General features: G+C 40.7%; 1 protein-coding gene and 1 long non-coding RNA gene across 2 annotated transcripts in view; one reads left to right on the forward strand and one right to left on the reverse strand.

Moving 5' to 3' along the window:
• LOC309626775 overlaps positions 1-12,407 on the forward strand; it is a 296,161-nt gene that overhangs the window by 58,991 nt on the left and 224,763 nt on the right. The window lies entirely within an intron of this gene.
• LOC309626895 (aromatase-like) overlaps positions 8,830-12,407 on the reverse strand; it is a gene marked incomplete at its 3' end in the record, with an annotated part of 23,924 nt that continues 20,346 nt past the window's right edge. Inside the window, exons 5-6 of the mRNA XM_082388221.1 lie at positions 10,240-10,481; positions 8,830-9,078 (exon numbers count right to left, since the gene is read on the reverse strand). Coding sequence (XP_082244347.1) covers positions 8,830-9,078; positions 10,240-10,481 — 491 coding nt within the window. The remainder of the gene's footprint in view (positions 9,079-10,239; positions 10,482-12,407) is intronic.

Consider the following 12,407-nt stretch of genomic DNA (forward strand, 5'->3'; position numbering starts at 1 on the left):
TGCCATCAATATGTCACATACTTATCACTTTACTATGTAGTCATTTAAATCTATGCCTAAAATATCTCTGATTTATGTTATACTTATCTTTTACAACTTTGCAATCTATCAATTTTTTCTCCCTCTAACAAAATACAGTTTTGTTTCAAAAGGAAATTCAGCTTTCCCTTTAGGCCCATAAGTTCATATAGCAACAGATTTTAATATATCATTTCTCCCCAAAATGTAAAGATGTAAAATATAGAGGATAATGGAGATTGTTAAAAAGAAATTTTAGACTACATTAAAATTATAATAAAATGTAATAATGCTAAGGCTACAAAAATGAAAACAGTAATCTAGAAAAAGAATTGTGTTTGCTATACTAATTCAGTGCTTATCAAATACCTATTTTGAGATAAGCAGGGGATTCCCAATGGAAGAAATGTCATAAACAAGTTGCAAAGGGAAAATTTTGGATCATCCTTGATTTTTTCTGAATATCAATTAATTTCTTAAGGAATACCTACAAATGTGTTCCTTTGATTTTCATAGATCAGGCATAGCTCCTCCTTTTTTTTTTTTTTTTTAAACATCTTTACTGGAGTATAATTACTTTACAATGTTGTGTTAGTTTCTGCTGTATAACAAGGTGAATCAGCTATACGTATACATATATCCCCTTATCCCCTCCCTCTTGCGTCTCCCTCCCACCCTCCCTATCCCACCCCTCTAGGTGGTCACAGAACACTGAGCTGATCTTCCTGTGCTATGTGGCTGCTTCCCACTAGCTATCTGTTTTACATTTGGTAGTGTACATATGTCCATGCCACTCTCTCACTTCGTCCCAGCTTACCCTTCCCCCTCCCCATGTCCTCAAGTCCATTCTCTACGTCTGCGTCTTTATTCCTGTCCTGCCCCTAGGTTCTTCAGAACCAGTTTTTTTTTTAGATTCCATATATATGTGTTAGCATACAGTATTTGTTTTTCTCTTTCTGACTTACTTCACTCTGTGTGACAGACTCTAGGTCCATCCACCTCACTACAAATAACTCAATTTCGTTTCTTTTTATGGCTGAGTAATATTCCATTGTATATATGTGCCACATCTTCTTTATCTATTCATCTGTCAGTGGACACTTAGGTTGCTTCCATGTCCTGGCTATTGTAAATAGAGCTGCAGTGAACATTGTGGTACATGACTCTTTTTGAATTATGGTTTTCTCAGGGTGTATGCCCAGTAGTGGGATTGTTGGGTCATATGGTAGTTCTATTTTTAGTTTTTTAAGGAACCTCCTACTGTTCTCCATAGTGGCTGTATCAATTTACATTCCCACCAACAGTGCAAGAGGGTTCCCTTTTCTCCACACCCTCTCCCACATTTATTGTTTGTAGACTATTTGATGATGGCCATTCTGACCGGTGTGATGTGATACCTCATTGTAGGTTTGATTTGCATTTCTCTAATGATTAGTAATGTTGAAGATCCTTTCTTGTGTTTGTTGGCATTCTCTATATGTTCTTTGGAGAAATGTCTATTTAGGTCTTCTGCCCATTTTTGGATTGGGTTGTTTTTTTCATATTGAGCTGCATGAGCTGCTTGTATATTTTGGAGAATAATCCTTTGTCTGTTGTTTCATTTGCAAATATTTTCTGCCATTCTGAGGGTTGTCTTTTCATCTTGTTTATGGTTTCCTTTGCTGTGCAAAACCTTTTAAGTTTCATTAGGTCCCATTTTTTAATTTTTGTTTTTATTTCCATTTCTCTAGGAGATGGGTCAAAAAGGATCTTGCTGTGATTGATGTCATAGAGTGTTCTGCCTATGTGTTCCTCTAAGAGTTTTATAGTGCCTGGCCTTACATTTAGGTCTTTAATCCATTTTGAGCTTATTTTTGTGTATGGTGTTAGGGAGTGTTCTAATTTCATTGTTTTACATGTAGCTGTCCAGTTTTCCCAGCACCACTTATTGAAGAGGCTGTCTTTTCTCCGTTGTATATTCTTGCCTCCTTTATCAAAGATAAGGTGACCATACGTGCATGGGTTTATCTCTGGGCTTTCTATCCTGTTCCATTGATCTATATTTCTGTTTTTGTGTCAGTACCATACTGTCTTGATTACTGTATCTTTGTAGTATAGTCTGAAGTCCAGGAACCTGATTCCTCCAGCTCCGTTTTTCTTTCTTAAGATTGCTTTGGCTATTCGGGGTCTTTTGTGTTTCCATACAAATTGTGAAATTTTTTGTTCTAGTTCTGTGAAAAACGCCATTGGTATTTTGATAGGGATTGCATTGAATCTGTAGATTGCTTTGGGTAGTATAGTCATTTTCACAATATTGATTCTTCCAATCCAAGAACGTGGTATATCTCTCCATCTGTTGGTATCATCTTTAATTACTTTTATCAGTGTCTTATACTTTTATGCATACAGGTCTTTTGTCTCCTTAGGTAGGTTTACTGCTAGGTGTTTTATTCTTTTTGTTGCAGTGGTAAATGGGAGTGTTTCCTTAATTTCTCTTTCAGATATTTCATCAGTAGTGTATAGGAATGCAAGAGATTTCTGTGCATTAATTTTGTATCCTGCTACTTTATCAAATTCATTGTTTAGCTCTAGTAGTTCTCTGGTAGCATCTTTAGGATTCTCAATGTTTAGTATCATGTCATCTGCATACAGTGACAGTTATACTTCTTCTTTTCCGATTTGGATTCCCTTTATTTCTTTTTCTTCTCTGATTGCTGTGGCTAAAACTTCCAAAACTATGTTGAATAGTAGTGTTGAGTCTGGGCAACCTTGTCTTGTTCCTGATCTTAGTGGAAATGGTTTCAGTTTTTCACCATTGAGAACGATGTTGGCTGTGCGTTTGTTATAAATGGTCTTTATTATGTTGAGGTAAGTTCCCTCTATGTCTACTTTCTGCAGGGTTTTTTTCATAAATGGCTGTTGAATTTTGTCAAAAGCTTTTTCTGCATTTATTGAGATGATCATATGATTTTTACCCTTCAGTTTGTTAATATGGTGTATCACATTGATTGATTTGCATATATTGAAGAATCCTTGCATTCCTGGGATAAACCCTATTTGATCATGGTGTATGGTCCTTTTAATGTGCTTTTCGATTCTGTTTGCTAGTATTTTGTTGAGGATTTTTGCATCTATGTTCATCAGTGATACTGGCCTGTAGTTTTCTTTTTTTGTGACATCTTTGTCTGGTTTTGGTATCAGGGTAATGGTGGCCTCGTAGAAAGAGTTTGGGAGTGTTCCTCCCTCTGCAATATTTTGGAAGAGTTTGAGAAGGATGGGTGTTAACTCTTCTCTAAATGTTTGATAGAATTTGCCTGTGAAGCCATCTGGTCCTGGACTTCTGTTTGTTGGAAGATTTTTAATCACAGTTTCAATTTCAGTGCTTGTGACTGGTCTGTTTATTTTTTCTGTTTCTCCCTGGTTCAGTCTAGGAAGGTGGTGCTTTTCTAAGAATTTGTCCATTTCTTCCAGGTTATTCATTTTATTGGCATAGAGTTGCTTGTAGTAATCTCTCATGATCCTTTGTATTTCTGCAGTATCAGTTGTTACTTCTTTTTCATTCCTAATTTTATTGATTTGAGTCCTCTCCCTCTTTTTCTTGATGAGTCTGGCTAATGGTTTATCAATTTTGTTTATCTTCTCAAAGAACCAGCTTTTAGTTTTATTGATCTTTGCTATTGTCTCCTTCATTTCTTTTTCATTTATTTCTGATCTGATCTTTATGATTTATTTCCTTCTGCTAGCCTTGGGGTTTTTTTGTTCTTCTTTCTCTAATTGCTTTAGGTGCAAGGTTAGGTTGTTTATTCGAGATGTTTCCTGTTTCTTGATGTAGGCTTGTATGGCTATAAACTTCCCTCTTAGAACTGCTTTTGCTGCATCCCATAGGTTTTGGGTCATCGTGTTTTTATTGTCATTTGTTTCTAGGTATTTTTTGATTTCCCCTTTGATTTCTTCAGTGATCACTTCGTTATTAAGTAGTGTATTGTGTAGCCTCCATGTGTTTGTATTTTTTACAGATCTTTTCCTGTAATTGATATCTAGTCTCATAGCGTTGTGGTCGGAAAAGATACTTGGTACGATTTCAATTTTCTTAAATTTACCAAGGCTTGATTTGTGACCCAAGATATGATCTATCCTGGAGAATGTTCCATGAGCACTTGAGAAAAATGTGTATTCTGTTGTTTTGGGGTGGAATGTCCTATAAATATCAGTTAAGTCCATCTTGTTTAATGTATCATTTAAAGCTTGTGTTTCCTTATTTATTTTCATTTTGGATGATCTGTCCATTGGTGAAAGTGGGGTGTTAAAGTCCCCTACTATGATTGTGTTACTGTCGATTTCCCCTTTTATGGCTGTTAGTATTTGCCTTATGTATTGAGGTGCGCCTATGTTGGGTGCATAAATATTTACAATTGTTATACCTTCTTCTTGGATCGATCCCTTGATATTATATAGTGTCCTTCCTTGTCTCTTGTAATAGTCTTTATTTTAAAGTCTATTTTGTCTGATATGAGAATTGCTACTCCAGCTTTCTTTTGATTTCCATTTGCATGGAATATCTTTTTCCATCCCCTCACTTTCAGTCTGTCTGTGTCCCTAGGTCTGAAGTGGGTCTCTTGTAGATAGCATATATATGGGTCTTGTTTTTGTATCCATTCAGCCAGTCTGTGTCTTTTGGTGGGAGCATTTAATCCATTTACATTTAAGGTAATTATCGATATGTATGTTCCTATTCCCATTTTCTTAAATGTTTTGGGTTTGTTATTGTAGGTGTTTTCCTTCTCTTGTGTTTCTTGCCTAGAGAAGTTCCTTTAGCATTTGTTGTAAAGCTGGTTTGGTGGTGCTGAACTCTCTCAGCTTTTGCTCGTCTGTAAAGGTTTTAATTTCTCCATCAAATCTGAATGAGATCCTTGCTGGGTAGAGTAATCATGGTTGTAGGTTTTTCCCTTTCATCACTTTGAATATGTCCTGCCACTCCCTTCTGGCTTGCAGAGTTTCTGCTGAAAGATCAGCTGTTAACCTTATGGGGATTCCCTTGTATGTTATTTGTTGCTTTTCCCTTGCTGCTTTTAATATTTTTTCTTTGTATTTAATTTTTAATAGTTTGATTAATATGTGTCTTGGTATGTTTCTTCTGGATTTATCCTGTATGGGACTCTCTGTGCTTCCTGGACTTGATTAACTATTTCCTTTCCCATATTAGGGAAGTTTTCAACTATAATCTCTTCAAATATTTTCTCAGTGCCTTTCTTTTTGTCTTCTTTTTCTGGGGCCCCTATAATTCGAATGTTGGTGCGTTTAATGTTGTCCAAGAGGTCTCTGAGACAGTCCTCAATTCTTTTCATTCTTTTTTCTTTATTCTGCTCTGTTGTAGGTATTTCCACCATTTTATCTTCCAGGTCACTTATCCGTTCTTCTTCCTCAGTTATTCTGCTATTGATTCCTTCTAGAGAATTTTTAATTTCATTTATTGTGTTGTTCATCATTGTTTGTTTGCTCTTTAGTTCTTCTGCGTCCTTGTTAAACATGTCTTGTATGTTCTCCATCCTATTTCCAAGATTTTGGATCATCTTTACTATCATTTCTCTGAATGCTTTTTTAGGTAGACTGGCCTATTTCCTCTTGATTTGTTTGGGCTGGTGAGTTTTTACCTTGGTCCTTCAGCTGCTGTGTACTTCTCTGTCTTCCCATTTTGCTTAACTTACTGTGTTTGGGGTCTCCTTTTCTCAGGCTGTAGGTTCATAGTTCCCATTGTTTTTGGTGTCTTCCCCCAGTGGATAAGGTTGGTTCAGTGGGTTCTGTAAGCTTCCTGGTGTAAGGGACTGTTGCCTCTGTTCTGGTGGATGAGGCTGGATCTTGTCTTTCTGGTGGGCAAGACTGCATCCAGTGGTGTGTTTGGGGGTGTCTGTGACCTTATTATGATTTTATGCAGCCTCTCTGCTAATGGGTGGGGTTGTGTTCCTGTCTTGCTAGTTGTTTGGCATAGCGTGTCCAGCATTGTAGCTTGCTGGTGGTTGAGTGGAGCTGGGTCTTTGTGTTGAGACGGAGATCTCTCGGAGAGCTCACGCTGATTGATATTATGAGGGGTCAGGAGGTCTCTGGTGGACCAATATCCTGAACTCGGCTCTCGCACCTCAGAGGCTCAGGCCTGACACCTGGCTGGAGCACCAGACCCTCTCAGCTCAGTTCATGCCCTTCCCATCACTCTGCCAGCTCCTGCCTCCAGCCTCCCTCCCTTTGGGTTTGATCTGTACTTCCCACACTGGGTGGGGGGCAGAGGGCAGTGCAGAGGATGCCAGCGGGCAGTTGCCCCACTGCGTCCTCATTCACACCCCACGCCAGGCTTGCTGCATCTCTCCCAGTCACGGGGCAGAGTCCTCAAAGACAGCCCGACTGCTGGAGAGATCCACAGATCTGGCGAGGAGCTTTGCCTGCATTCTTTTTCTGAGATCATGGATCATCTTCACTATCATTATTCTGATTATTTATTTCTGGAAGGTTGCCTATCTCCACTTCACTTAGTTGTTTTTCTGGGTTTTTTATCTTGTTCCTTCATCTGGGACATAATCCTCTGCTGTTTCATTTTGTGTAACTTTCTGGGATTGTGGTTTTTGTTCTGCAGCCTGCAGGACTGTATTTCTTCTTGCTTCTGCTGTCTGCCCTCTGGTGGATGAGGCGGGAGGGACTGGTGGTGGGTAGAGCTGGGTTTTGTCCCTCTGGTGGGCAGGGCTGTGCTCAGTAAAACTTTAATCTGCTTGTCTGCTGATGGGTGGGGCTCTTTTTCCTAGTGTTGGTGGTTTAGCCTGAGGCAACCAAGCACTGGAGTCTATAGGCTGTTTGGTGGGGTTAATGCTGGCCTCTGGGAGGCCTCACACCAATGAGTACTTCCCAGGACTGCTGCTTCCAGTGTCTTTGTCCCCACAGCGAGCCACAGCTGCTCCCTGCCTCTGCAGGAGACCCTCCAATACTAGCAGGTAGGTCTGGCCCAGTCTCTTATGGGGTCACTGCATTTTTCCCCTGGGTCTTGGTATACAAAAAATTTTGAGAGTGCCCTCCAAGAGTGGAGTTTCTGTTTCCCCCAGTCCTGTGGAAGTCCTGCAGTCAAATCCCACTGACCTTCAAAGCCAGATTCTCTGGAGACTCCTCATCCCATTGCTGGACCCACCAGCTGGGAAGCCAGACATGGGGCTCAGAACTTTCACTCCATTGGGAGAGCTTCTGCTGTATAATTGTTTTCTAGTTTGTGGGTCACCCACCTTGCAGGTATCGGATTTGATTTTATCGTGATTGCGCTCCTCCTACTATCCCGTTGTGGCTTCTCCTTTGTCTTTGGATGTAGGGTGTCTTTTTTGGTAGGATCCAGCGTTTTTTTTGGTCAGTGGTTGTTTAGCAGTTAGTTGTGATTTTGGTTTTCTCTTAAGAAGAGGTGAGTGCCCATCCTTCTACTCTGCCATCTTGAGGTAATCCTCAGTACTGATCTTGAGAGTAAGAATGGGGGACAGGCATGGATTCCAAAAGAAGGAAAAGAGCTCCCACTTTGAGGAGCTTACACTCTCATTTTACACTCAGCTGTTGCCCTATTGCCAAGCAGCAGGATGAGAAGAATATTCATATTGACATACTGGCAAACATTTACATGTTTTTAAATGAATTTAATTTTTCAGTTTTTAAGTGACCTTCAGTAGATACATTCCTATTGGTGATATAACACAAGGAAGCTGGTATTTGGAAAATTCACTCATCTATTTGATTTCCTCTCAAGAGCTAATTCCGAGGTGTGCATTTTACTCATGGCTACATGTAGTGATTAGATAAACTAGATAACTGTTAAATCTCTAAGGTAACTGTTAAGTCTGAGCTAGTTTAAAATGTGATTGCAGGGGTTCTACCCTAGCCACGTTTTCTACTGATCTGTTGCTCTTTGCTTTTGGGATCATGGAAAGAAAGAGAGGGGGAGAAATGTTGAGGGAGAAGGATAATGGTATATGAGGAGCACTCCTTAGAAGTTTGAACTCACTGGGTTGTAGAATTAGATATAGATTCAGAGACTTCCCCTCCCCCAAATCACTGAAGCTGTGATAAGAGTTAATAGGTGCTACTACCTAAGGTATTCTCTTTCTTAGTCCACTCATGGAGCTAAGCAACAATGTAGACATGAAAAATGAACTTTTATTTGAATTTGAAGCACATCGTTTGAATTTTTTTCCTACAGCACATATATGGTCTGGCTGAGGCATAAATTGAGAGATTGGGAAAGGATAGTCTTTGATTTAACTTTTGCCACCAACAAATCACATGTGAATAAACAAGAGTTAATTGAATACAATACATAGCAAAAGTCAAATGCTGTATTTGTAAGCATTTCTCCAAAGGTGTGAATATTGCAGTCCCCAACCCACCGGAAACAAAATCAAAACCGTTTATTCACACTAGTGGGTGTGTTTAGCCCTAGGTACCCAGTGTTGGCCTGGCCTTTGTAATTGACTTGAGTGCTTCTGTCCCAGTCATTACAAAGCTCCCATCTCAGGGCAGGACAGTGAGGAGTCGGGCATGAGTCTTGCTGATGGCTTGTCTTATCCAAAGCGTGTTTTGTGGAACTGGGCCTTTAGGGCTGCAGTTTCCTGCACAAATCTTGGCCTCCGTATTTTCTCCTGCAGTCTGGTTTCTGGTTTGGATGCGCCCAGATGACCGGTGACACCCCACAGGAAGTAAGTGTATAAAAGTCCAGAGGCCACGGTTGTTCATGGGAGGAGGACTACCTGGCAAACGTGGGTGGTTTCCATGTGGAATACTGTTGAGAAATGCTCCAGGGAAGGGACTGACCAAACTTTTTTAGTGGTCGAAGCACTTGTCTGAATTTCTTGTGATGAAAATCATTCCCAGCAGGTTGCTGGTCTCATCTGGTTGCAAGGATAAGTCATTTTTCTTCTGCATCTTTTCAACACATTGACCTTGCAACGTCTGCACGTGGAAGCGTCTCAGAAGTGTGACCAGGGTGACCTTCATCATCACCATGGCAATGTATTTTCCCACACAGGCCCGGGGCCCAAAGCCAAATGGCTGAAAGTACCTGTAAGGAACCTAGGAAAATGATCAGACAATTAGCCAGAGAAGTAAAGGCTAGAGTCATGCATATCTGTTTGATTCATCCTGAAAACACTGTGAGTCAGAATGCTCGGTTTCGGCGACTTGGCCATACTGCTCCTTCACGGAGAGGAATGACTGTAACTCAGATAAGCCTCTTTCTCCCTCCAGTTTGATTCACCCTTTGTGATATGGACACAACTTCAAACAATCCCCAGTTTTGCTTTTCATGTAAATATTCAACTAGCTCTGTGGGAAGGCCATGGCTTTACTGCTGTTCTGCCAGTCATTGAGGCAAAGATTTTTTTTGTGCCAGGCCATATAACATGATGAAAAGGACTAATTTAGGCAAACTTGTGGATTCCCCACCTATTAGTGCCAAGGATCTAAATATTTTTAATCCCCGTTTGGGCTCACATAGTGCCTGACACGTAATAGATGCTCAATAAATTATTTTTGACCAATTACCAACATGGCATGGGTTGCTTATATAGAAATGGAATGAATTAGAGAACTGGTTTAACTAAGATCATATCTCTTCCCCATATGCAAATGGAAAAAGGGAGCACAGCGGGAACTATTTGGGTAATTCAGGTTAAAACAAATCATTGCCCAGAATTTGACATAATGGAGGCATAATCACCAGTACACTTCAGTTATAGAAAAAGAACAAGATGAGGCTTGTTAGAATGGGGCCTAGTGCTTGTGGGGCCATTTGGGAAACCAAAGGCCCACTGCGAAAACCAAATCTTTTCTTCTCATTTGATTTCCATCTGAAGCAGAAGTGGATTTCCTTGACTTAGATGATGCTACGGCTGAATCTACATGGTGACAAGGTGATAAGTTTAAATGGAAATATGGGTTGGTTAAACAAAATTCGCCTCATTTTAGGCAAATTAAGGGCCTGAATTGTTCACCTTTTGACATACTGTGTGGCCTCCATGAAGACATTCCTGAGAGCTGGAGAGCCAGCCTCCTTGGCTTGAGGACAGACATGGTGGCCATGTTCCAAACTAGGGGAAATGTATTTTCCTAGTGAGGTGTGAAGAGAATGAGTAAATAGAATGAAATATACATGGTGCAAAGACAGAAACAGAGAGGATTTAACAGTTGACATTTTCAAGAGTGGCAAACTTAGTTTTAAGGAAGGGCTCTTACATTCTTGGCAAAGTTTTCAAGAGTAAATTCATAGGGCTTGGGGAAAAACTCGAGTCTATGCATTCTTCCAATATTCAGGATAATGTTAGTCCCCTTTTTCACTGGGTAGCCATCGATGACATCATCCTCTAAGGCTTTGCGCATGACCAGGTCCAAGACAGGCTGGTACCGCATGCTCTCATAAATAAAGTTTTCCATCACTTTTAGTTTTTGAATATCATCATTCCTTATGTCTCTTTCACCTGTAGAAGAAGATAAAATAGTCAAAGCTCAGGTTAGTTTCAATATACGATCAGTATTAAAAATACTACACTTTCGATAGAACAGTTTTCTCTTGGTTGAAAAAATTTATATCTATAATTCTAATGTAAACCAGCAACCTGGGTAAAATATCTTATGTTTGGTCCACAGAGTATCTTATGAAAATTCAGATTTGAAGTCAATTTTCTTAATACCTGGGGTTTTCATATTAAAGTCTAAATTTCTAGAAAAAAAAAAAACAGGTAAAATTGGACCCACATCCCCACATGGCAACAGTGAGCTGACGTTGAATGGCTGATGAGCCCTTTAGAGGGACACCCTCTCTGCAGCATCATGTAGACCTACCCAAACTGCTTCAAACATTTACTTGCCGCCTTTGGGGTTCTTGAGTTTTGTCTCCTACTCTAAATTCTAGAAGGCATTCATTCCTTTTCTAGTCAAAGTGAGATGGTAAGTTTAATCAGGTTCAAAGAAATTTTCTCTTCTGGTATCCTGTGCAGTCATTTGTTAGAAAATATCACTGATAGTCCCTCTTCCTCATCTCATCAAGAACAACCTGGTGTGGTAGTGTGGCAAGAACCCCCTCTCCCCACCACAACAAAAGGGGTGCCTCAGATCAGCCCTGGTTGAACTGGGGATTGACGGATCCCCCCGATGTCTCAGGTTGGCCTCACACTCGTCAGAGAGGTTCAGATTACTCTCAGAATTGGCAAAACTTCAAAGCATCCTCAAATGGGGTACCACTTCTGCAGAATCAAAATCAACCCAGGGTCCTGAGGCAGCTCTGTCTCCTGTACAACTATGTTATTCAGTAGTGGTCTCACTTAGTCAGAGAGCTCTAACCACCCAGCCCCTCACATACTGCTCTCTGTACACTTAAGAGTTTAATGGGGTATGTTTATCTGGGGTGGGGAGGTAGAGGGTAGATGATGGAGTAGGTAACCAAACGAGTACCCTTGGAATTAATTACCAGGCATGCGGGTCTAGAGGGAACACGTACACATGTGCTAGTGGTTGTTTGGCCTTTCCATCTGTGCAGAGGTCTGTTGAAGCATCAAGGGAACATCATGGGGCGCAAGCACTTTTCACCTCTCAAGGAAATTGTATTAAAGGTTAATGATCTCAAGAGCAATTTCCCCTGTGTTGCCTGTACCCCCATCATTCTGTGACTCTCTCTCTCACTCCACTGAGCTTGTTTCTTGAATTCTATTTTTCTCACGAGACTGAGAGCCCCAGGACTGCAGGGATGGCACTGGCTTGTTCACCGCGGTGCCCTTGCACCTGGCACAGGACCCATAACCTGAAAAGGGTGCTTGAGAAAACATTCCAGAATTTGAAACCCGGATGTCATTCTGGCTCCTTGCTATCTACCTTCCTAGGCAGTGGCCGTCCTATGGCAACACATCTGCAGAACACTTTCACATATTTAATCCTTGTATGAAATTTCCCCATGTCATCTGTTTCAAGCAGCACTCAAATGGTTTTAAAGATAAATAAGATAAAAAGTTTAAAAAATACATGGTGCCTTTTAACAACAAAATAGGTTGTTTCACAGAGACCTGTAAGTTAAGAAAGAAAAATCTATATCATTACTGATACCCCTTCGCATGTGTCTGAAATGTGTTCCTAAAGAGATTACTTATGTGAAGCACATTCCAAATAAGGCATTCTGTTTTCTCCAGAAAGCAATTCTGACTTCTTCTGAATGTGGCAGTGTCTCCAGGGTAGGGTGGGGATATCAGAAGCAGTGGCAGAGTGATGCTGAAGCAGAGGCAGAGGAGGGAGGGGGCAGAGTTGGGAAGAGCTGAGCAGGGACCTGGAGGCTCTCCTGCAGAGGAGGAGGAGAGGGTGGGGGAGGGAAACTGCTCGCTCCCCTGCCTCTGCTATCATCACCCTTTCCTCCTCCC

Source organism: Balaenoptera borealis (assembly GCF_965194805.1).
Source record: "Balaenoptera borealis genome assembly, chromosome: 3".
Lineage (NCBI taxonomy): Eukaryota > Metazoa > Chordata > Mammalia > Artiodactyla > Balaenopteridae > Balaenoptera > Balaenoptera borealis.